The following is a 25,756-nucleotide window of genomic DNA, read 5'->3' on the forward strand; positions in this document are numbered from 1 at the left end:
GTTGTCTCCAAGTCCCCTATTAACAAACATGATTTGAGAACTTTCTGTAATAATTTTTCCACAAAATCTGAAAGCTGTCAAGCAGAACACATGGTCCCTAAAGAAGAAGAGGAACCAAAATCAAGATTTTAGATGCTCCTATTGGAAAATATAACTTTCTTGTTATCCAAGCCATAGATGTGACATCCCCAAGGCCTCAGGGGATTGGTTCCAGTGACAAGTTGAGATCCCAAGGGTTCCCAGAGCCTGGGCACTCATTCACTCATCACCCATTGCACCACTTAATTCCATCTGCAGAAACACTTATTTGTGCTCTAAATGTTACTGGAAGCCTTTAACACACCTGATTTTTATAGTTCTTGGAAAGGTTTTAGAGGGGGAAAAAAAAATACAAATTATCTTCCATACCTTGTTTAAGAATATTCTGTTCTGCCTCAGCACGGGATGATTTTTTTCACTCCACTTTTGCATTCTGCCAATCTGTCCATATCTGAGTGAAATAATTGTGAAAAAGCTCATTCCAGACATAGCCCCTTTCAGCACCAATTTTAAGCCACAGTTTAACCTGAGATATTTTCTGCAATGAGAGTGTTTATGCTTCCAGGCTGTGAGTGCCAGCTGGCTCTAGGTGGAAAAACTACCCAAGAAGAAGAAACATGAAAGTTGCAAAATGGTTTTTGAAGAGCCTTCCCCCCACCTGAAGCCTGCTGCAAGATGTTTTGTGAGTACTGGATGAGCTTTTTAAACACCTGACCTCGGAGATTCGGCACAAGGAAAGGAGGGGAAGGGGAAGCAGAACGATTTGGGTTGATGCACGGCCAAAGGGGAGCAAAGCTCCTTCCAGGCTGATGTTCCCAGAGACACAATGGAATAAACATGTTATCTCCCTTTTAGCTGTAATCTCTGATTAGAACGTTGAATCAATTAGCATTGCTGTTGTCAAAACTTGCTCCCGACAAAGGATGAGCAAAGCTGCCCCAGGGGGATCGCGATCCCAAAACTCGCAGGAGGTGGGAGACTCGTCCCTGCAAGAAGCCTCCTGTTCTACCCGTGCCGTGTCCTGAGCGGAGAACGCTGATCTGCCTCCTCCAGCCCAGGAGCTCCGAGAATGCCAAATAACCCCGAGAAGAAGAAAAGCTGAAAGCCAAGAATCGCGAGCGTCAGATTTCACTAAAGAAAGTGTCTTTTTCTCCCCCTCCCTCCCCAGCCAAAAAGCAGAGCACTTGTGATCTTTGGAGAGGGGGCTGCTGCTGTTTGAAAATAAAACCCAAAACACAACCAGCTGTGAAAAACTTGCTGCGTGTTTTCCTTGCTCCGTGAGTCACCTGGGGTTTAGTCGCTCCGAGCTGGTCATTATTGGAATTCCAACAAAAATGACAAGAATTCTTTTCCTTTTTTCTCCCCGGTGAGGTTTATTATCTCTCTCATTAGCACAATCTTTTTGTTATGGAGTTCTCCGAGGTCTTGGCCAAGAACAGGATCTCATTGTGCAAAGTACTGTACAAACATATAATGGCTAAAATAAACAGGCAGGAGAGCAGGAGACAAAGAGGAGAAGGAAGAAAATAAAATCGCTCCCGTTTCATACTCAGCAACCCCAGCCCCAGGGAGGTCACGGGACTTTGTTACAGCAAAGGACAATGTCCAGGGCTTAAAAATTCACCCATATTTCCTGTGGGAGAGTTCAGAGCATTCTCCACAAAAAGGAAATTTCCTTCCCACCTGAGAGCTCACAGTGCTGAAATCCCTGCTGGTCTCCTCAAAGGCAGTAGGGTTTGTCCCTGTCCCTGTCCCTGTCCCTGTCCCTGTCCCTGTCCCTGTCCCTCCAAACCCCTCCTCAGAGGCTTCTCCTTGCGATGCTGAGCCCTGTGCAGAGCTCACCCATCCTCTGCCCCAGCAGAGGAATCTGTACATTGATTTCTCTGTGCCACAGGCAGAACTTGGCTGTGTGGTAATCCTGGGACCAGGCCAGATGGGTGCATTAACCGTGGATATTTCTTCACAAAATCCAATGTGGGTCATGGTAAACAAATGTATTTGGATGGGGATTATTACTTTGGGGGCAGAGAGGCTTTTGGTGGGTTTTTTTCACATGATTTTATATGAGGCTGCTCCACAGAGAACAAATCACCAATCTGGGACGAGGAGAAAGTATCTTCTTGCCTTAAAGCTGCCAAGGAGCAGGCAGAACCCTGCAGCCCCCAGAGGAAAGCAAAGACAAACCCGGGGATTGTTCTCGTGTCAGAGCTGCCAAGCAGCAAGATTTAATGTGTTGGGGTTTTTAATGAGTTGCAGAAAGAAGTGGACAGTGAGGTGATGAAATTTCCTGAAGTGCTGACAGCCCGAGACGTTCTGACTTAGTTATGGGAAATGCTGGGATATGCATGTTAATTGGGATGACTGTTTGGGGCTGGATTCGAGCGTGCAGCGTTCTTGGAAAGAACTGTATTGGTTTCATGTGCACCTTTTTGATGTGGTGTTCATTCCTGAGCCACGACTCCGGCTCCCCAGCACTGGAAAAGACAAACAACCACGGGGAGTGTGGCAAGAGCAAAGCTGGAGAGGCCCAGCCTGGATTAGGAGGGGTCTGAAGGGATCTCTGACTCTTGGAGGAGGTCCTAGGAAAACGCAAGGGGATGAAGGAGCCACCAGGAGCTGGGGCAATGAGCTCTGAATCCCTCGGGAGAAGGAGTCGACAGCTCATTCTTTGCATAAAGCACCCAAATTTCACACTCAAAATCAGAGCTAAAAGCTCTGGCCAGAGCCCCAAGTTATTTCCTAGCATCACATCACTCAGCTCAGCAGCTCTTACGTACCAAAAAGAAGAATTAATTAAAACTGGCCGTATATCTGTCAGTAGGATGGGATGAAATACTGACAAAAGCCTCTCAGCAACTGCAGAGCCACGGCACGACCGGGACAGCCGGAGCTGCAGCCTGGGCAGGAGCAGCAGGGCCAGCCTGGGATGTTCTGAAATGAAAGATCAGCTGCACAGTAGCACTCCCCAAACAGCCTGGAAAAGTGACAGCCACGCAAAATTAAGCAGAACATGATGGATTCATGCAGGCTGGGGAGCACAGTGGAGTCATTCAGCTGCTCGGAGCGAGCCACAACAACACTTTGGGAAATGGCTGGCTGGGTTCTGGGACAAGGAATTGAAAAGGCTGAAACCATAACCAAAAGGCTGTGAAAAACAGTGGAATTCACACTGGGAATGCAGACTAGGAAAATATTTGGTGTGGTTAGTGCTTATTTACTATTTTGTGTGTCGGGGGGGTTTTATTCATTTGCAGTCCTGTGATTCCAGCTTGTAAAGATCCAAATAGGCAAAGCAGCTCCTTGAATTGAAGATGCTGCTTTACCATTTCCAAATCAAATATTAAGATCTCTCAGAATAAGCTGATGGTGCCAGAGAAAGTTTTGTCAGAATTAGGAACCCAGAGCAGTGTTCTGAACTGAATCATGCCCTGATTTTGCAGATTTCTGAATGACAAGCAATGATCTTCTCCCAAAAATCCAGCGTGGCCCCATTTAATATGTATCAATCCAAATTTACTGCCATGCAGCAAAGTGTGAAGAAATAAATTGAATTAGAGCATTTATGCTGTCAGAGCTGACAATGGATTATTAAAAGAGCCATATTCAAACCCCTGTGCCTTGTGTTACTCATTCCTCTAATAGTCCAGAGACTGTTGTGTTAGAAAAGGGTGTAATAAGGACACGTCGTCCTAGACATTGTGTTTCCTAACATTTTGTTAACTGGACACATTTTTGTGGGTTAATAATCTTGCTTGTTTTCTGATGCTTACACTCAATTGCAAAAGCAGCTGAGAGGAAAAAAAAAAAAAAACTGCACAGAAAGACAGGAAGAAAAGCCAAGAAACCCTTCTGTGGAAGTGTAGGTGTTTGGACATGAGAGCCTTTTGGCAACTTCAGATGTTGGGTTTTTGTTTTTCTAGGTGTTTAAAGAAAAGCAATTACCTCTGTGATGACACTTAATATGCCAAGATTCAGCCTTGAGCAATTTTTTATGGCTGTGTTCTAAGCTGCAGAAAGTACAGAGCACACTGGATCCACTGAAAGATGTTTCAGTGCAGCAGTTCTGACAGGAAAACTGTGGTTACAGTGGCATCTGAAAATTCCTGAAAAAAAGACAAATAAGAGAGAAAAAAACAGTGGTTTCAGGGGGTGGAAATGCTGCATCACTGGCTGCAGAGGGATAATAAATGGGCTGAGATTCTTGGCCTGTTTGAAGCTTATCTTTGAATTTTGAGGCAGATTTTCCCCCCTTTCTGTTTGTTTCTTTGAAGAGGAACTGAGGGGATGGAGGGAGAGAGAGCAGGAGATGTGAGAGAGGCAGAAAGTTTGAGGTTTTGGGGTTTTTGCATCTCCTGGGCAGCAGCTCTGAGCATGGCAGGGCTTTATTCCTGCTCCTGTGCTCAGGTTGGGATCCCCACCCCATTCCCACCTGGGACCTCCTGGAGAGGCTGGAGCCCAAATTTATCCTGGGAAAATCCAAGTGGCTTCTGCTTCCTCGGTTCCAGAGGGCTCTGGGATGGGTTTCCTTCTCCAGCAGCAGCTGGGACAGGATTTTGGCAAAGCAGGAATGAGCCAGCCACAAATGCCAGGTCTCAGGGGTGTTTTGAGTGGGGATTTTTTGTGGCTGTCAAATTTACCCTGGTGTAAATCAGGCAAAACTCAGCATTAAACAGAAAACCCTCTAGAGCTGTTTGCTTTAGAACATCTATATGACATCAGGAGAGCTCTTTAAATGAAGGAATTAATTAACAGAAATAAAACTTCCAGATGATCTAAGAAAAAGCAAATAAAAACTGCCAGTGCCTGAGAGCTGTTGGGGAGTTTTCCTGACATCCCTTGCTTTGCAAGCCACAGAAGTGGAATCGTTGTGTAAAATCAGGGTTGGAATGGGAATTCCTGCTCCATCCAGCCTCAATTCCCCCGTGTGCTCCCTGCACTTCTCGATCAATATTTCCCTGCTGTTCCAGCAACTGCAAACTGGCATTCCCTGAGCCCACGAGTTCCAACACCCAATCATGGCTCCAGATACGCTTCTGCTGTTTATTTTAAGGCTCTGGCTAAATGTAGCCTTCTAATTGCTTCATGGAAAAACAAGTTTACTTTATGGTTTGAGGGTGTAAGGCTGGGGATCGTGTTACTCTGTATTTGTCTTACAGGGACTATTTAAATGGTTGTGATAAGCTACCAAACCTGCAGAGCTGCAATTAAGATGTTTCCAGAAGCTGTGCCCTGTCAGTCAGCACAAGGTGCAACAGATTTTTGTGAAAACGCTGCGCTGAGATATTGGGAAATTTCCAAAAAATTAAATATTTTCTTTTAAAAATCCATTTTTTTTTTTCCCAGCATCACAATATCAGGGGTTGGGTTTGGTTGTTTTGTGGGTATTTTATTTTACTTTTTAAATCTATTTTTCTTTTTAAATATTTGTTTCTTTTTAGATATATTTCAGTCTATGTTTTGAATAAAAATATGTTTAGAAATGTGATTGAAAGTTTGTCACTTTAAAAATAAAAAGTTTTAAAGAAGTGCAGTGCTTGTTGAATTGTGCATTTGAACCCGTATCTATAATAATAATATATATTATTATAATAATAATCCATGCCTATGACGATAATAAATTTAAAAATAAATGTCAATGTAAATATAAATTTTAAATAACTATAACTATAACTATAACTATAACTATAACTAAATATAACTATAACTATAACTATAACTATAACTATAACTATAACTATAACTATAACTATATATAAATATAAATATAAATATAAATATAAATATAAATATAAATATAAATATAAATAATATAAATAAAGGTAGAAAATATAAAGTGAGAAAAATAGATAAAATTGACAAAAAAAATATTAAATGGTGAAAAATCCTAATTTTTAAGCAGAATATAGTCAGTGAAGCAAACGGATATAGCGGTATTGACTGATTGTGTTTTAAAAAATTGCAGAATTCAAAAGGAAAAATGGTTTTCAGCTTTTCCAGAGTTTGGAGTCCCGGTGCCAGCCTGCTCCGCGCGGCTCTCCCGGCGCTGCGGATGGAGATGTTTATTCCAGGAAGATCCTCTTGGCGATGCCTACAAAGGCATTAAGCAGGTGATGAACTCATTTCTTTTCAAACGCGTGCCTCGTCACAGCCGGCGGAGCAAACGCGAGGGGGTGAAAGCGGAGTTGCCAAATCCCGATTTTCGGGGCCCTTTCTCTCCCCTTTGGGAATCGGCCACATCTGCTGCAGCTGTGCGAGCCCCGAGTGGCGAGGCTGAATTAACCCAGCCACAACCGAAATGAGATTTCCAACTGAAATATTGCATCTCCTCGGATTGAAAATGCAAACCGCAGCCGGCTTTGGGCAGATCCAGCTTTGGACGTGGGAGCTGCGATTCCAAAGTGATTCCAGCGAGCGGGAGTCGGGGATGAGCAGCTCAGTTTCTGTTTCAGCCGCTGCTTGTGGCGCTAAGGGGGGGAAATAATCTTTTTATTCTCTTGTCATTGTGTTAGCCGGCTGTTAATTGAAGGCTGCGTCGTGTCAGGGGTGATTGGAGATCTCAGCTGCTGGAAATACCTGAGCGCAGAGAGATGTACACACGATTTTAAAGATGGGTCTGGAATCAGCTCTCAGGGTGCCTCTGCTGCTGTTTGATGAAGATATAATTGGGAGAATATAAAGAGAGGTTGTTTGGAGGCAACCAAAGAAACCCTGGCATTAGCCGTCTTTTAAAGCATCAGCTACCTTGAACAGGGGTAATAAAACACAGTGTAACACAGATTTTCAGAGTGCAGCAAATGGTTTTAAAGACATCGCTCCCAACAAACAAAACTCAGGATACCCAGAGTGAATTTTAGGGCTGAAAAAAGTTGTTATCAGCTTCCAGTGTTCCTCTCTAAACACAGGTATGTTTTTCCCATTTAATCGCAGATTGGATAGTTTTCAGTTCTCAGTTTTAACAGTCCAGAAGCTTCAGTGGAAAACAACAACCTAAAAACGAAAAACATTTTCTCTTTTGCCATTACGAACACCTGCACTCAATAAAACAGAATTTCAATCATCACCCTTTTTTTTTTTTTTTTTTTTTTTTTCCTTGTGTCAAGACATTCATTTCACTTGAACTGTGGAAGGGAAAAACTAACTGTCGTTTGCATTTATACTTTTTTCATTCCTGACACCACATAAGCTGGGAGGTGGTGGTTGGGATTTTAATTATATCATTCTTTTAATTGGAAAACTTAATATCCCTCTGTTTATACTTTCGTACATTTTGATATTTTTTTTTTAAGTGCTGTTTGTTTGTTTTATAAAATTCAAATTTGGCCTGAACAAGCCCCTAGAAGAGACAGTTAATAAAATTGCTCACTATTTATGCTTCTCCCTAAAGACTGCACAGGGCAGGCAGGAGAATACACAGATAAAGGAGTGTCTGACTCCCTCAAATCCAGTACTGGATGATCCCATGCTTCTCCTGTTGGAAAGCTTAGCCTAAAAAAATCATAAATAAATAAAAGAGGAGGCAAGAATTGATTTGCCTTTGTGACGGAGACACAGAACCTGTGGTGGCAAAATGCTGCTGTTCCCTCACACCTGTGGGGTCTGTGCCAGTGTCACCTCTCCTCTCCAAGAGAGGACAACCTGCAGCACTCACAGAGCCAGGGAGGGGATGAAGGGAAACTGTTGGAGGGGAAAGAGGTGGAATTGACTCTTGGGAAGAACTTTTTGCTGCCCACGCTGTCAGAGCAGTCCTTGAGTGAAAGTCAAGCGCAGGATTGGGAGGAGCAGGGAGCTGCTTGCCCTGGGAGCAGGCACGGGGTGAGATGGAAGCTCCCAAGTGTCAGAATCTGAGGTATGGATGATTCTGAGATTGTAGAAAGTCTCTGTCTGTCAGCCCCGCTGCCAAAGCAGAAGCCATAATTGGTCTGTGCTGGTTTCCAGGTTGTTTATTCTGTTGATCTCTCACATGTTCTGCTGCCCTGCCCAGCTCTGTCCTGCAGGGCAGCGTGTGGGGCTCTGCCCTCAGTGGGATGTGACAAACATTCAATACCAGAAACTCCCTGGGCTGCATTTACAAGAACGTGCCAATATCTGTCACCTACGTTGGACAGTGTGTCCCCAGCCTGAACCAACAGAAAAATGCCAACACCACAGTGAGACATGGAGGGCATGAAGGAGGAGAAAAAGGACAAGGCACACCCAATTTCCTCCATCTTGTCCCCTTTGGACCCCTAATCTAGAATCCTAAAATTTTACTTTTGCACCCGTGCCACACTTAATTATTACTCATATCAAATACTCAGAGCTGGTTATTAATCCTGTAAGATTGAAAATTCTTTTCCATGGCCAGAGATCACAGCCAGTGTCTCTGGGGCTCTGTCCAGGGGGGTTCCTGACCCCTGCCAGGGCAGCCAGAGGGATGCCCTGGATTCCCAAACCTCTCCCCTCTGCCCTGGGCAGGGCTGAGCCCAGCCTGGGGCTGCGGGCAGAGTTTAAAGCCGGTGTGGGGGCACCGGAGGGTGCTGGGGCAGCTGGAGGTGCTGCTCCTCACCCCCTGGCACCCCTCTGCTGCCCTGCCCAGCCCTGGGGCAGCTCTGCACCAGGGCCGGGCTGTGCCACAGCCGCAGAGCATCCCCAGCACCCCCAGCGCCAGGGAAGGGCAGCAGAGGATGCTTTAGACAAACATCACCCCGCAGGGCTCCCGGACCTCATCCCAAAGTGCTTTTCCTCCCAAATGCAAGACTGAGAAGGAGCCCTCTGGCTCCCTCGGGCCCCTGTGGCCCCGCAGCCCGAGCTGCACCTGCAGGATTCCTGCGCTGGATCCAAGCCCGGTGGGGTGCGGGGGTGACGCGGGGACAGCGAGTGCTGCTGTTTGCATCCTGCAGAAGCTGCTTTTCTTGGCATTCAGCGACCTGAAAGGGTCGCATGCAGCTGCAGAGCACAAATACACACACGGAGAAATGGGGGTTCGCATGCTGGCTTTTCTGCCAGGAAAGAAAAAGCAAATGGATAATCACCAACAATAATGTTACACTTGCAAGAAACACTTGCTAGGGGGAAAAGCTCCTTGTATTTTTCCCAGAAGGCTTCTGCAACTTTCATATTTATTGAGTATAATCTGCCTTTTGCATGATCCTCTTTGAATTCTACCACACCAATAATTCCTCTAATCGTGCCATTAGCAACTCCCTCCTGTCTCTTTCTCCTTTATTATTAACAGGTAGATGCTCATGACAAAGAATTTTCCTTTTTTTCCCATAATCATAGATGTACTTAGTCTTGACCTATTTGAAACATTACCAAAATTCAAAAATCTGGCTGAATAAAGTAAGAATTTCTACTTGTGAATTATGGATTTACACATAATAAAAAAATGAATTATTTAAAGGCCAAATGGAAGTGCAGAAGGAACGAAGGGTGGTTTATCTCTCTGCAGCTTTCTGCACTGGTTTTTGTGGGTTTAGGTGGTACTGGTCATGCTCCAGTAGGTCTAGTGGGAATTTTGGATCGTGCAAAGCCTTTGTTACCATATTAGAGCTTGGGCTGATTAGGCCGGGTGTAATTGGAGTTAGGTCACTGCGAGGTTGGCTCTGTTGGCCCTGCCCCAGCGGTGATGGAGAAGCAGAGCCGCTGTTGGCACTACAGACAGGGGCTGACCCAACTTCCCTGACTGCTTCAGCTGGAGATTTATCCCTCCACAAAAAACTGTTAACGTAATTTTAAGATGATTTTCTTGGCTCTCATTGCGCTGTAAGGAGCAGCAGCCACCTCCCGAGCCCTCTCCTGCTCCCCCTGTGCAGAGCAGGCTCTGGAATCCAAATTGCTGCAGATCCAAGCCTTGCCCGGCTCTTATCTGCTGTGGGCCAAATGAAAATTCATTTACTCGGAGCCTCCTGCACGCCGGAGCTCTGGTTGCTGTCTCAGCCCCTGTGTTGTGGCTGAGAACCATCTGGAGCAAATCAAATGAAATAAAACCTCTATTAACTGAACCTTAAATATCCAGAGCTCGCCGTTATCACGGTCAAACGCCCTGACATGGCAAAAACTTCTGTGCTCGGTACAAATCTCTGTCTCCCACTTTTCCTCACCGTTGTCACTGCCCTCGGCAAGGGACACCGAGCTGATTCCATCCCGAAATATTCCGCAGCACGTTTTGATGCAGCTCACTTGGGGAAGTTGACCAAAGCTCAGCCACTGGCAGGATCAAGGTCCAGCTACCCTTAAATCCCAAAAGCATCAGCGGGCATCGTAGTCTTGTTAGCAGCACTTTCAAAAAACCGAAAACAAACAGTGAAAAATCAATTTGATTTGTCTATAACATAGGAGATTTTTACATATGAGAACAGTGGGGAGCTACTGTCCAAGGAGCATTTCAATTGAATGAATTCGGGTTGTGCAGTTAGAGGAAAATGGGGGTTTTTAATAAAAGTCAATCTTTTACATGGCACAAAATCCCTTCTAACAGACAACAGAAAAATCTCTGCACGCAGCCACCTTGGAGCTGCAGACTTATAAAGTTTTTTATATCTTAGAGACTACAAATGAAGTTGCTTAAAATGTATTTTGTAAGTGCATGGACAAAGGTAATTCTTATATTAGAATGAGAGTTATTTTCCAGGGGGAAATTATAGGGACAAGGCAGTGTTGGATATTTCTAACGACTTTATATGTGTAGAAAGGTGGAAAGTTATGTTAACAGGGATGCAGGAGCTGGAGATTCTTCTCCCCTCTTATTTCTGAGAGTCTGTGCTAAATAAATCTGTAAAAGAAGCCACATGGATTTAATTTCATCATTTTCTAAACGAGCATCTTTCCACCATCTGTTACGTTCTAAACTATGATTTATTCTGCTTGTTTCGTGCAAAAACATTTGTACCCACAAATAAAAATTGGTGCCCTGCTTAAAACCACTTGGAACCCATAGAATCGACGGAGGAATTAGGAGCATCCAAATAAATTCCCCCCACCGCTGCGGACCACGGCGGGGACATTCACTCCTGGGCTAACATCAGCTCGAAATGCAATCAGAGGAATTGCGAACGCCCTGAAAGATCCTTGAATGCAATTAAATAAAAATGGGGGGGGGAAAAAAATCCCTGTAGCCTTGGAGAGCTGGCTGGAATCCGGGGTGGAATGTGCTCCCCACTCACGCTCCACGCCGTGGGTGAGAGCACAGGGATGGAAAAATCCCGTTTGGGCTGAGGATTTTCGCTGTCTCCGGATTCCTGGCCGGAGCTCACGGCCGGCCAGGGATGCGGGAGGCAGCTCTGGGTGTCTGCATCCCAACCAGAGCATCCCCAGCGGGCAGAGCTCAGCCGAGCCCCAAAGGGCTGCGGAGCCACTCCCCGTCTTCGTTCTACCCCGTAAAAATAATAAAAACCCTCGATCTCTCTTCAACTTTTTTTTTTTTTCCCCAAAGGAAAAAAAAATACGAAAAATTAAATTTTCTTGGAAGAAATGAGGTTCGAGAAGTGAAGAGATCAGCCGGCTGATCTCACGGAGTCTGGCACCCTCGCAATCAATTTGTACCGAGTCTGAGCCTGTAACTCAAAAGCTGTTTATTGATCGGTTTATTACAGTCCGGGATAATAAAAAAGAGATGGGAAATTACGGGAGGCAAACGGCAGTGGCGAAGCTGCGATCGTTCAGGGGGCTCGGGATAGATTTGGAAAATAAAAAGCTGAATAGGAAAAAATAAGTGACAGAAGAGAATTGCAATTGTGGAATTGCAGTTGTGGAATTGCATCCAGCGTTGGACACATCTGCACGCCACGAATGTGCTGCATAAAAACCGGGATATTTCTATATATTTCTGTATATTTCTTTATATTTCTATATATTTCTATATGTTTCTATATATTTCTATATATTTCTATATATTTCTATATATTTCTATATATTTCTATAGGAGCTGCCTTTGGGCACGGGACAATTCCGTGTATTGCGTGTATCCCTCATTCCTTCAGCATTTCCAAGACTGATGGAAGGTAGCGGGCGAAACAGCAAAAACGAATATATCTGAAAATTGATCTATAAAAACAAAACGCGCCCCTGAAAATAAATCTCTCCGCTTGTTTGTGCGGGAAGGTGGGGACACTGGGAATAATCGGGCGCTCCAATCTAAGTCAAAGCAGGAGCTTTGAGTCTCTCATTCTGCACACATTATTTGCCCGGCCGAGGTGAATCATGTTGGTTTATTCATCGCCCAGACAGGCAGGAAGGTGTGTGCGATTATTTGGAATCCCTGCGACAAGTTCGATGGAAACCATTTGCAAAATGAAAGAAAGAGTCCGAGGGAGACGGAGGGGAGGAAAAAAAAAAAAAAAAAAAAAAAAAACACGAACAATTTTAAGGACATGGAACGTATTTTTCCCTTTCTCTGCCTCGTAAAAATAAATAAATAAATAAATAAATAAATAAATGTATGATAAATGTATATCACTCCTGACGTTGTGCCTCTCTGGGGAGTCTCGGGGGTTCGTCCCTCTGCCCTCGGGACATGGGGGACAGGGCGGGACGGTGGCACCGGGGCCGAACTCTAAATTGTTTTGCCCACATCTTTTCCAGTGGTGGATTTGGGGGGGTCCTGTGGCGGCTCCGAGCGGCTCCAGCAGGTGCCCGGGGGTTCTCTCGGCTGGGCCCGATCCTGCGCTTTGGGGGGAGCAGCTTTGGGGGGAGCAGGGTCCAGCCCTGGCCTCCAGGACACAGCGGGACCCTCCGGGACCCTCGCAGGCAGCCCCAAAATCCCGCAATTCTTATCAGCCAGGGGCCGTGCATCACCTCCGAAATGTCCGTCTCCAAGAGTCCTCTTGACCGCCTGTAAATTTAACCTCTCTGCCAGCGCTTTCCTCCCTTGTGTTTATTTAAAAAGCCATTACCTTGGGGGTAAAAAAAAATATATGTATATATATATATTTTTTTTTCAATCCTTAAGGGCAAAACTGTTAATTGCTTTGAGCAGGAAGACATCTGATCTCTTCAGCTATCCCCTGTCTCTTCCAAGCAGGTTAAATATCTGCTGGTAAATCAAACCCTGGCCGGGTGCGACAGGAGTTGTGCAACCAGCGCGGTTCGCCGTGCGCTCCCTGTCCCGGCACCGCTGCGGTCACCGGGGACCATTGCCGGGTGACACAGGGGACAATTAGAACTCGTGGTTGCAGCCGGTGCAGCTCGGCTCCATCGCTCCCACCTCCCCCGGGAGCGGCACGGAGCCCCCGCCCTGCCCGGAGGATGCTCGGGGGGTGCTCGGTCCCCTCGCACGCCGCTCGGAGCTCTCAGCCAAAACGGCTTCGGGAATGCAGAGGTGGATCTCGATCGAGGCGTCGCTAAGCAGCCCTGATCCCTCGGAAGTTCTGATCTTCAGCTCGCTTTAATTCCTTTCTCGCGTCTGGAGATAAACGCGTGTTACTGTTAACGCAACGCCTTTCTCTTGGCTCCGGGTCTCATCTGGGGCAAGGCGATGAAACCTTAATCTCCCAGCCTCTGACACATCAAACATTCCCTCGGCGTACACCTCGTTTCGGGGCAAAACTTACACTGGATGCGCACTCTGATTCCATGTCCCTGCCTTGCTTTTTCCGTCAAATCGGGAGTCTTATCTTCCTTCCCTGAAGGATGTCCACACGCCAGCCTCGCGGGTCGTTAAAAAAAACCCCTTCCTGTCTCTAGAACACGGATTATTAACCAAATCGATCATAAAAGCAGGGGAAATGCTCGTGAGGTTTTCCCTCGCAGAGAATAAACTCGCTCCCCGCTGCCCGCGGGCGTTTTGTCCTCCCGAGGTGTCTGTGAGGGACAGGGGCCGGTGCTTAACGGGGACTGGGGACACGGGACATGGCTCGTGCAATGATCCCAGTGAGTTCCCTCCTGATTTACACCGATAAGGGCACGGAGGGGGGTGTTGGACAGCCCCCTCCCCCAAACCCACCATCCCCGGTTATCCCAGCCCAGCGATGCTGTGGAATTCCGTGGCGGGGATGCTGCTCCCGGCTTGATGGATACAGGAGCGAGGATGCTGCGGGCAGATGTGCCCGCCCGACACCTCCCTCCGCCTCCAGGCTGGGAAAAGCGAGGCGGAGGTGGGCTCAGGGGCAGCCTGGAGCCCGGGGGAGGCAGAGGGGGAGGCGGAGGGGGAGGCGGAGCTGGCCGGGACGGGCCGTCGCTGCTGCTGCTGTTGCTGCTGCTGCTGCTGCTGTTGTTGCTGCTGGAGCCGGTCAAACTGCACAGCCACTTCCCCCAGGAGCTTCCCTTTCATCTCCCCGCTCCTGGCGCCTGCGAAACAGCCTCAGTTTGTCTGCAGCGTCTCTCTTCCCCCTGCGCTCCCTCCCTCCCCGCCCCGCTCCAGCTGAGAGCCCCAGGACCGGGGCGCCCGGAGCCCGCCCCGGCTCACGGGGCTGATGCTGCGGGAAGCCGGGGGAGAGGCAGAGGGTCACGGGGGGCTGGGGGCTTTTTGGGCATCCCAAGAACCCGGCCCAGTCCCGGCCAAGCCCCGGGGACCGCCCGCCCCGCGCCTGGGGTCCCAGCGGGGACGCAAAGGGGAGCCCGGCAGGGGAAAACCCGGGATTAAAGCCCCCGGATTCACGTCCTTTCCTCGGGCCGGGAGAATTCCCTGCTAGTCTGAGGCTGGGCAGCCGCTCTGGGATCCTGGATAGGGGGCAAAGCTTTCATTCCTAAAAATGTCTCTCTCCAAACCCCGTCTCGGCGAGGTTTCCGTGCGGACATTCGGTACCGTGTGCGGCTTCAGCCTCTGATGTTTGTCTGACAGCAGGAGGATGAAGGAGGGGAGCGGTGAGAGAGAAGAGAAATCTCTACATTCAGCCTTTAGACAGAAAATGCTCCAATTTGGCGATGGACTGAGGCTGAAGAGGGAAAACACCGTGCCATGCTTTGCTCTCCAGGCGCCCCTGGGGTACCCAAAATTCATCCAAACCAGGCTGGATGAGCCAACCTCCGCTCAGTGCTTCACAGCACGACAGCCGCTTGTCCCTTGGTCCCCTTTCCCCCCCGGTCTCCCGAGGGATGGCAGCGCAGCGGAGCCTCTCGAAACCCAGGGGGACGGAGCTTGCACACCCGAGCCACAACCGGGCACCTGGGGAGAGAAGCTGCACCCAAGGGACGCGCTCGGTGTCACCGTGACCCCGAGCTGCCGGTGCCCGGGCGCCCTTCCAGCGGGCATCGCCTTTGGGGGCGCGGTGTCATTATCTGCGGCGTTTTCAGCAGCCCCACAATGGCTTTCCACGGGCGCTGCATTGTCCCCGGCACACCGGCATTGTTCCTGCGTGTCCATCCATTCTCATTTACTTGTCACGGTGCAGGAAGCATGGAGAAGGGAAAGGAAAGGGGGGGAGAAGAGGGACAAACTCAACCCCACCGCAGCAGCTGAGCTTTGCACTTTGCAAGGCCGGGGCTGCCTGGCTGCTCTCTCTGTGAGTGTCTCCCAGCAAAGAGATGGATTTTGTGGGGAAGGAGAAGTGACAAACTGGGGGGAGCAAGAGCAGCTGGAGAGAATAACAGCCCAGATCGGGGCTCTGCCGGCAGCCAGGCCGGCCGGACTGAGGCAGAGGAAAGCATCGCTTCTCTTGGCAGATCTTTAATCTTTAACCCATCGAGGTGCGCAGTAACACTGCCAGCCATCAGCGGCGAGTGTGCAAACCCTGCTATTAGTGCCGCTGATGAGCGGGGTTTTGTAACGCTGGCTCCTCGTACACGGCAATCCCGTGCCCCGGTCCCAATTTGCTCTCCCTGGCACCAGGCGCGATCTTATCAGGGCTGGGGCCGCTCGGTGTTTGGGGCTGAGCAGTGGGGAGGGATGAGCAGGGTCGTAAAGGGTCGGGAGCACCCCTGGGCCCTGAAAAAGAGAGATTTGTCTGATATGTACATGAAATATGGGTGGGAGAAAGAAGGGGATAACTCATTCAGCATCCTTTGAATCCCCTTGGCTTTGGGACAGAGCAGGGCCCCCAGCACAGGGCGCTCCCTACACCCCATCCTCGGGCTGGGAACTCGCAATTTGCAGGGCTGGGGACTTCCAAACCTGCTCCATGAGCTGGCAGGGAAATCAGGTGTTCAAACGGAGCAAAAGGTGGTTAAACCCTCCGTGTTTTATGGAAGGGATATATCCGAACGTTCGTGGTCAGAGCCCTGCAGCCGTGCAGGACCCAGCCCGCAGCTTCGAGCTGCCCCTGAATTCGGGGGTTTGGGGAGAGGAGTTGTGCTCGTCGTCTTCTCAGTGATTTTTAGTGGCTCTAAAACTGGCCCTCACTTATAAATTGTAACACCAAAACAGCTCCCAAATCCTGCGCACCCTGGACGTTAAAAACAAAAGAAAAAAAAAAAACCAACAAAAACAAACATACTAAACACCTGAGAAAGTTGCGGGCACAGCATGAAATAACGCCCGGCGCAATATTAAAATAATTATGAAAAGAACAATATGTATTCGCTTTTATCCGTGCTGTAATTATAAAAGCTTTTTAAAGGACACTCTTTATTCATACCACTGGTAGGAAGTCAAAAAGTGAGAGAATCGCTTTCATAGTACTGGTTTGATAGGACTTTTAATTAAGGGCTGCGTGCTCCTAATTTATTAAAGCTCATCTTTTCATCACGTGTATAATTGACGCTGAAAAAAAATAATAATTACAGATCTAAACTCTGCAGAGTGGTTTTGCCCGACTTGGGTCCTGCTGCCGTGGAAATGCAAACAAGACAAAAAAATTGGGATGAAAAAAACAGCGGCGCTCGTTTCTCCGGGGCTCTGCACCCCGCATCCCAAATCTCACATCCCGAATCCCACATCCCGAATCCCGCATCCCGAATCCCGCATCCCGAATCCCACATCCCGAATCCCACATCCCGAATCCCGCATCCCCAGACCCCGCTCCTCCGGGAAAGGGACTCGTTTTGGGGGGAGATGGAGGGAAGGGACGGACAGACCCCGCTCCGGGAGAGTCAGTGGGGCGGGGGACCGGGATGAGCCCGGGGGTGCCGGGATGAGCTCGGGGGTGCCGGGATGAGCCCGGGGATTCCGGGATGAGCCCGGGGATTCCGGGATGAGCCCGGGGGTGCCGGGATGAGCCCGGGGGTGCCGGGATGAGACCGGGGATTCCGGGATGAGCCTGGGGGTGCCGGGATGAGCCTGGGGGTGCCGGGATGAGACCGGGGATTCCGGGATGAGCCTGGGGGTGCCGGGATGAGCCCGGGGGTGCCGGGATCAGCCCGGGGATGCCGGGATGAGCTCGGGGGTGCCGGGATGAGCCCGGGGGTGCCGGGATGAGCCTGGGGGTGCCAGGATGATCCCGGGGTGCCCCGGGATGAGCCGAGCCGTCGTAGAGGAAGATGGAGGGGGGGGGAGTTTGAGGTGGGGGTGGCAGAGCCGCGTTCCTCTGATGTTCCCTCTTCGCCTCATCATCAGCCTTAATTACCGCGGCGGGTTTTTTTTATTTTTTCCCCCCCTGGCTTTGCTGTGATTACAGCCCTGCACGGCTCCTCGGGTGTCATTAACCCCGTGTCATTAATTGGGACCGGGGAGGGGACTGGGGCGGCGCGGGAACTCCCCGCGAGCGGCGCCGGCTGGTCCCGCCCCCCTGCGCCGGCTCAGCCAATGGGAGGCGGGCGCTCGGCGCGTCACGCGGCAGGGCGGGCGCTGATTGGGCGGCGGGGCGGCTCCCCCGCTCGCGCAGGGAGGACAGCGGCGGGCAGCCGCTGAGGGGGAAAAGGGGGGCGGCCGGGCCCGCTGGCCGCACTCGCCGGGCAGCGCCAGCCCCGCCGCACCGCCATGGCCTCCCCGCACAAAGCCAAGGACGCCTTCTCCTCCGACGAGGAGGGCGCGGCGGCCGGCGCCGAGGAGCACCGCAAAGTCAAGGTGTCGAGCCTGCCGTTCAGCGTGGAAGCGCTCATGTCCGACAAGAAGCCGCCCCCCAAGGAGCCGCCGCTGCCCGCGGCCGGCGATGGCGCGGCCGTGGGCACCTCCAGGAACCTGCTGCTGGCGGGACACGGCTCCCGGGAGGCGCACAGCCCGCCCGGGCCGCTTACAAAGACCTTCGACACCGCCTCGGTCAAGTCGGAGAACTCGGAGGACGGCTCGTCCTGGATCCCCTCGGAGGCCGGGAGATATTCCCCGCCGCCAAGTGAGTGCTCGGGGGGAGGGATGCGCTGCAGCGGGGATGCACACGCGTGCATGCTGTGGTTTTATCCTAAATTCCCGTCCCAGGGCTCCAGGCCCGCTCGGATGGGGGCTCTGAGCTGTGTCGCTGTCGATGGAAGGAGGTGATTTTAAGGTCCTTTCCAACCTAAAACATTCTGCGATTCCGCTGTGCTTTTGTAGGTATTCATATGTGTGTCGCATACCCATCTGTTACCTATCACATATTTCTATTATATATTTATATTATTATGCTTTTCTAGAGTTAAATATTTCTAGACACGACTACGCGGCTGTATATGAATGTAGACCGCTTCCAAAGCCTTAGAAAGATCAGGAATCACCAGGGAGCAGCTCACGGCCCCCTGGCAGCCGCTTCGTCCATTTATGTTACCCCGTTGCGACAACAGCTGCAATTTTCTCCCTGTGCCTTTCTCCCACCCGCGGTGCGCTGCCATCTCTTACACTCGGGAATTGTCCCTTCCAGCCTTGGGCTGGCTCCCGGCGCGGGGTTTGTCCCTCCATCGCTGCTGCCGGAGCCTGTCAGAGTTTCCCGAAGTGTTCCTGACCCGCTTGGTCCCCCCGATCCCTCCCGACGCTGTCCCCCGCCTTGGGGACGCTCGGTGCGGAGGTGACAGGTCCCTTCTGAAACCCCCTGGCAGCCCGAGCCGCCTTTCGCTTTCGGGGCGAACCCTTCTTAAAATAAAATTTTAAAAATAATTAAAAAAAAAAAAAAAACGGGGAAAATTTGCTTTTTAATAATTAAAAGCCCCCAGAGATCCTTGAGGAGAAGGGGAAGGAGCAGCCCGGCCGTGCCTCGCCGTGGCCGCACACCTGTGTCAGGGTTTGTCCGCTCTCCTCCGCGCATCCCAAACTTTGTGGTGGGAGTTAAATACTCTGCTTTGTTGAAAGTTAGAGACTTTACAGGCGTGAACTGTCTCAAGGAATTTACTCCTCAGTCTAATATTGCGAAAGTTTAGTGTTTTTACAGTTTTCCCTTTTTTTTTTTTCTTTTTCTTTAACAATAATTTCGATTTGGCTTTCATCCATTTCCTTTCTTTTATGATAACGCCGATTTAATTTGATTTCTATCCTGCTGGGAGAGGGCAGGAGGAAGGCATTCCCTGTGTAGCTCCAGTTTTTAATTTTTCTGTACCCCCAAATGTGCTGGAAAAAACATGGAAAAAAGCGTGTGCCCCTACTTGGACTCCTTCTCTAAATCTGCCCAAAACCCCAGACTTAGACACGGCCTAATAATCTCCCTCTATATTTTTTCCCCTTCGAAATTCCTCCTTTTTCTCTTTAAAAATTGTTTGTTCTCGGGATCGGCAAAAGAGTTTTGTAGAGGACTCCGGTAGCGGGAACTTCCCGTGAGTTCAGAGGGATTTGGGGAGAAAACCGAGGATCAGGAGGGGAAGGTCCTTCGGCCTCGACCATTTTCCTCCTTTTCCACCTCGGCAGGAGGCAATGACCGATTCTCCCGCAGGAAAACCTCCTGTCCAGGGGAGTTTTGGCATTAAAAACAGCCCCTCGATTTATTGTTATTATTAATATTAATATTACAGGTGGGATGAGCTGTGGGAAAAGCTTTAAAAGTTCGAATTTTGAGGAACACGGAGAGGGAACCTTCTCCAAATGATGTTTTTTTGTCCGATATTTGCCAGGAAAAGGAGAATAAAAAGAAAAACCAGCGAAACAAATGAGTGAGGGGAAACGAATCAGTTTGGGGACTGGGATAAACGCGATTTTGGGGGCTGCGGTCGCTGCTGCTCCTCGGGGGGCGGCAGGGAAGGAGCCTGGGAATTCCTGGAGGGAATATTTCCCGGGATTTCACGGGATATTTCCCGGCATTTCATGGGATATTTCCCGGGATATTTCCCGGGATTTCCCGGGATATTTCCCGGCATTTCATGGGATATTTCACGGGATATTTCCCGGGATATTTCCCGGGATTTCCCGGGATATTTCCCGGGATTTCATGGAAAAGCGCGTTGCTGTTCGGCGCGCAGCTGGAGCCGGGCGGGTCGGGCTCACCCCCGAGCCGGGCAGGGCGCTGGCACAGCGGGCACGGGCACCCCAAAACCCGCCCCAGCCCTTCGCTTTGGGAAGAGAAAGGATCTGCGTTTGAAACTAGCTCGGAACAACGCGGGGAGCGGCAGCAGTCAGGGTGGGTTTGCTGTAGTTTTAATTCAGTGCAGTTTTAGAAGTGAATCAGCTGGCACGGTGAGCACCTGAATTATTAAAATGCCCTGGTGGGATCACAGGCCAGTATTTGAAACGTTGTTTCCTAGAAGAGCTTTATTTTGTTGTTGCTTTCAGTATTTTGTATTCTAGAGGAAGAGCAATAAGACAAGTTAAACTTTTTCTGCTGTGTTTTCTCCCTCCCCTTTCTGAACTTTAGAACAATTCCCTCGTGGAATTTTTTTTTTAATTGCATGATACATGCTTAAGCAGCTTCTTAGTCTGGCTTATTAAAAAAAAAATAAAAGAGAAAAACGAAACGAGTACAGAAAACCCAAAGTGCAAATCCTGACAAGCACTTGAAGCAGACACCTCAGTGTGAACCAAATTCAGCAGCCTGGCTGTCACTTGCTGTGTCCAGCCAGGGTGACTTGTCCTGTGCCTCGGGAGTGAGCAAATCACAGCCTAATTACCGAGCTTTTGAAGTCAGCTGCCTGCTTTTTTAGTTATTCTTTAGATTGCAGAATTATTAGTGAAGTGCTAAATTAATCTAAAGGCAAGTCAGCTCTCTGCCGTCCCGGGAATATTGCCTAATCTGGCTGGGGTTTAAGGCAGGCACAAAAGGTGGTGGGTTTTTTGGCTTTTATTGGCTACAAAATGCTGAAGTTTTGTCTGGGTTTTGGTTTCTTTTTTAATTGGCAGATGTTATAAAAGTTGAATGTTGAATTAAAAGAGCACTGCTTTCTTTTTTGAGCTTGTTGGGTTTTTATACTGGTTGATAATCAGAAAACACCTACTGAAACCAAAAATTAATAATCAGAGGAAAAATTTGATTTGAAAAAAAAAAAAATAGCAAGAAAAAAGGTCCAGTTAGCGAGACCACAAAAACTGTCAGACCTTCTTCAGCTGTCACTTGTTGTGCTTAGTGGGAAAATCCTGGAGCAGGGCTGGGCTCTCCTCTTGCCTCACTGTCCTTTTGGGCATCTCCTGCTTTTGTGGCGTTTGTGCTTTCCTGGAGCTGTGCTCAGCCCAGGCAGTTGTTCTGTGTGCTCTTCACCCCTGTGAAGTGACTCCCAAAGCGACCTGTGAATTCTCTGTCCCTTTGGAAATCGCTGAGGCAAGATTTCCCTTCCATCAGCTGAAGCGCTGCGAATTTCAGTTTGGGCAGGAAAAAATTTCCAGTGTTTGTGGCGGGATGCTTGGGACACCCAGCAGAGCTCGGGGGTGTCCCTGCTGCTGTGCTAACCCCTGTCCCTTCCCTGCAGGACACCTGAGCCCCACTGCCTGCACCCTGAGGAAGCACAAGACCAACAGGAAGCCCCGCACGCCGTTCACCACTTCCCAGCTGCTGGCCCTGGAGCGCAAGTTCCGCCAGAAGCAGTACCTGTCCATCGCCGAGAGAGCCGAGTTCTCCAGCTCCCTCAACCTCACAGAGACCCAGGTCAAAATCTGGTTCCAGAATCGGAGGGCCAAGGCCAAGAGACTGCAGGAGGCCGAGCTGGAGAAGCTGAAAATGGCAGCGAAGCCAATGTTGCCGTCGGGGTTCAGCCTCCCTTTCCCCATCAACTCCCCCATCCAGGCTGCCTCCCTGTATGGCACATCCTACCCTTTTCACAGACCTGTGCTTCCCATCCCGCCCGTTGGACTCTACGCCACTCCCGTTGGATACAGCATGTACCACTTATCCTAAGAAGATCTGACAGACAAAGCTCAGACAGACAGACAGACAGACTTCCTGGTGGATCCTGTCCAGCCCTGAGAAGGCAGAACCCCAACCAGTGCTGGCCATTCCTTCTGCACGCTTCTATCTGGCATCCTGAGTTGTCTGGGAGTTTGCTACGGGTTGGGAGTCTCCTGAGAGTGCTCTGAGCACTCAGAGTCTGCTCCTCAAAGCAAAAAAAAAAATTAAAAAAAAAAAAAGGCACAAAAACCAACAAAAAAAAATGTTGTGAGTAAATGTAGGGATTTTATCCAGTGCAAGTAGGTTTAAAAAGAGTGGGTAAAAAAGCAAAGTTATTTTACAGGGGCAGAAATTCCCTGAAACCTTCCTGGTGGGGTCCAACACGGGTTTAAAATAAGAAAATAAGAGGGGTGAGTGCCCTCGAGCCACGCTCTAAGTTACCATCGCTCCACGTGGGGGCAGGGGGGAGGGAAATAAAAAGGTCTAATCGAAGTTTTGTTGTTCGGTTGTTTTTTTAAAGACAGCAGAGCCCGTAGCTAGAGACGTGTAAATAGAAACTAGAGCCGGTAGAGTCTCAGTGAAGTTCAGAGCCAGCAAATTCCTGCATTTCTGGGGGGAGGGCAAAGTTTTGGATCCCGAACCTCGGCGAGATGAGCAGCAGGGCCCCGAAATGTAGAGCCCAGCTTTCCCCAGCGTGGCTCCTGTAATGCCTTTCTGTGTATAAATAGCTTCAGCCTTTGTAAAGCACTGGCAGGGGAGGTGAAGAGCAAGGGAGGGTTTTTAGGCAGGCTGGTTTTTATCTCTTCCTATTGGCATGCTTAGAAATTTTTGGCTGCAGCCAGGTAATCTTGGCTCTGCAATGCTCTTGGAAAAGCAGGAGAAAGGGGAGAAAGATGTGGGTTGTTCCCATAAAGGATTGTTACATCCTTCTGGGGGATGTTGTAGGGTTTTTATTATTTGTATTTGCCACAGCCTGTGTTAAAGAGAAGAGACCCCTGAGTTATCTTCCATTCTAAGGATGCCAATAGAAGTGAGTCGTGCTTTAAGCCCTTCTAAAGAGAGATCCGGGTGTCACAACCAGCCCCACGAGCAGGACAGAGAGGTGATAGAGACTGTGTGACCTGCCTGTCCCCGTGGGAGCTCTGGCAGCAGCTTCCCCAGGCTTCTCCTTGTAACTCTTGTATTATTTGTATTACTCTTGCTAAACTTTATGAGGAAGTTACTCCCAAGGCTGTGGAGCACTGAAGTCAGAGCTTCTCCTGGATTTATTTTCTTAGCATGCTGTTGTGGAGGAAAGATATGAAACAAAAAAAAAAAAATCAGAAAAAAAAAATGGAAAGAAAAAATAGAAAGCCACGAGGTTTTGCTGGTTTTGGTTTATTTTGACCCAGGCATTGATAGTGCCTGGGACCCACTATAGATGAACTTCCTCTCTCCCTTCCCCTCACCCCCGATCTCCCATTATAGGAGAATCCCTTTGAAAGGGATGCCTTGTACAATTTTATATATTTTATTGAAGATTTATTATTTCTTATCTCTTATTTCGAATTAAATTAAAAAAGAAAAAACATGTTTAATCGCGTGTGGGTCTGTTAGTGTTTGGAGTCCTTTGAAAGGTGCCTTCTCTCCGTGTGTGTTTTGCACCGCTGGGTCAAGTTCAAAGGAATGTTTGGGTTGCCTTTATGATTATTTCCCCTTTCTCGATCTGATTTAAAGCCAAATTTGCAGCGCATGAAGGTGAATTGCAAGTCAACATTTCGGAGTCAAAAGCCAAAGCTTTTATGAGGTTTCCTTGTTTTTAACAACCGCTTTTAGGCGCCTCTGTTCTTTACAGCACCGTGCTCGGCTGATGTTTCCATCACTTCCAGCTCGTGTGCCTTTCCCTTTCCTTGGGGACTCTGCCCTGGACTCCGCCTCAGCTCTGGGCTTTAGAGGGAGACGGGACTCGACTCCCGAAGGATTTGGGGGGAATTTGGGACAGGCTGGGAGAGCAGGTGCTGGGCCACCCTCCCGTGGCGAGGGGGGCTCGGGTAAGCCGAGGGGACCTTGGCACACCCGGGTGGCACCGCCTGGAAATGTCACAGGAGGGCTGTTGGGGTTAGGCTTTCCCCCCTGACCAGCTGTTTCCCCCCTGACCAGCTGTTTTCCCCCCTGAGCAGCTGTTTTTCCTCTGACCAGGTGTATATCCCTCCTGACCAACTGTTTTTCCCCTTGACCAGCTGTTTTGCCTCCTGACCAGGTGTGTTTGCCCCCTGACCGAGTGTCTTTTCCCCATGACCAGCTGTTTTCCCCCCTGACCAGCTGTTTTCCCCCTGACCAGCTGTTTTTCCTCTGACCAGGTGTGTTTCCCTCCTGACCAGCTGTTTTCCCCCTGACCAGCTGTTTTCCCCTCTGACCAGCTGTTTTCCCCCTGACCAGCTGTTTTTCCTCTGACCAGGTCTCTTTGCCCCCTCTGGGCCTTCCCCCCGGTGCTCTCTCCCCGCTCCGGCCGTGCGGCTCCCGCGGGCGCAGCGCTCCCGGCAGCGCCGCTGGAAAATCGGGAATTCTCCCGGCCCGGCCCGGCCCCATCCCGGCTGCCCTCGCATCCCTCCGGATCGGGATGGAAGGCTCGGGGAATGAGGCACTGGCTGTGGGGAGGGGGTGCGGGCTTGCTCGCCCTGCTCGCCCCTCTCCCGGCTCCCAAAAAAACTCCTCCCGCTTCGTAAATGCAGGCAGCAAAGCTGTAGGGAGAGCCCAGTCTCCATGCAAGCTCTTCAAATTAAAATTTACCGCCGCATAAAAACGGGAAAAAACCGCTTCTTTCCCCGATTCCCTTTTCCCGAAGCATCATCCCCCCAAAATCCAGGGCAAGGCGAGGTCCCCTCGGCCCTGCCCTTTCCCGGCCGCTTGTCCCGAGTGCTTCCTTTAGCCGGGCTGGGCTATAAATAAACCAGCGGTGTTTTTGAACCTTGGGTATAAATCAGCTGTGTCAGGGATTACAGCTAAATCTTTTTGCTGGAAATTCTTTGAGCGCGGGAGCTTTGCGTGTGTTATGATAGATCCCTAAATGGATACAGATTTATTGCGGCACACAAGAGTGTTGAAGGAAAAGCTTCCAAATCTCGGTTACAACCTCAGCTATGGGAAAGGCAGGAGGGATCCGTGACACCTTCTCGGAGCCTGCGGATGGCATGACAATTCACCCTGCGCCCATTATTAACTTGTTCCAATTAAAGCCTTCAGAAAGGCCGAGTTAATTGAGTATTATATTTTATTAGGAGGGAGGTGTCAAGCTTTACTCATGAGACTTCATCATCGTCCTAATGGGAGCTGCCCCGCAGGCAGATCTGTAACAGAATAAATTACAGCGAGGCAGGGAAATCAGAATGCTATCATTAAAAGCGATGCACTTACTGAAATTCCTCCCCCACTTTCGCAAGAGGCTGGGGAGGTGTGGCTTTAATTAGTTATTTTAATGCAAAGTTAAATTGTTCCCAAACTATTTTCTGACACAAAGCAGATGCGATGATTAGAAGTTGAGTGAGACTGAAAGGAGTTGGCACATGTTCCAGGTACATCTATATATTTCAAATTCCCAATAGAAAGTGAAAAATAATTAGAGCAATAAATAATAAACATTAAAAACAACGCGATAAATTATCCCGATCCTTAAAATCCGGACTTGCTGAGCGGCGGCTCAGGCCAGCCGGGCACAGCGCGGCTCTCCCGGGACCTTCAGT

The 25,756-nt window shown here is 49.4% G+C and overlaps 1 protein-coding gene across 1 annotated transcript; it reads left to right on the forward strand.

Moving 5' to 3' along the window:
* Positions 1–17,794: 17,794 nt before the first annotated feature.
* On the forward strand, positions 17,795–22,255 carry MSX2 (msh homeobox 2). Its single transcript, XM_021532143.2, has 2 exons — positions 17,795–18,161; positions 21,622–22,255. The coding sequence occupies exons 1-2, from the start codon at positions 17,810–17,812 to the stop codon at positions 22,044–22,046; spliced, it is 777 nt and encodes a 258-aa protein (XP_021387818.1). The 5' UTR covers positions 17,795–17,809; the 3' UTR covers positions 22,047–22,255.
* Positions 22,256–25,756: the final 3,501 nt, after the last annotated feature.

This window comes from Lonchura striata, chromosome 15 (genome assembly GCF_046129695.1).
Source record: "Lonchura striata isolate bLonStr1 chromosome 15, bLonStr1.mat, whole genome shotgun sequence".
Lineage (NCBI taxonomy): Eukaryota > Metazoa > Chordata > Aves > Passeriformes > Estrildidae > Lonchura > Lonchura striata.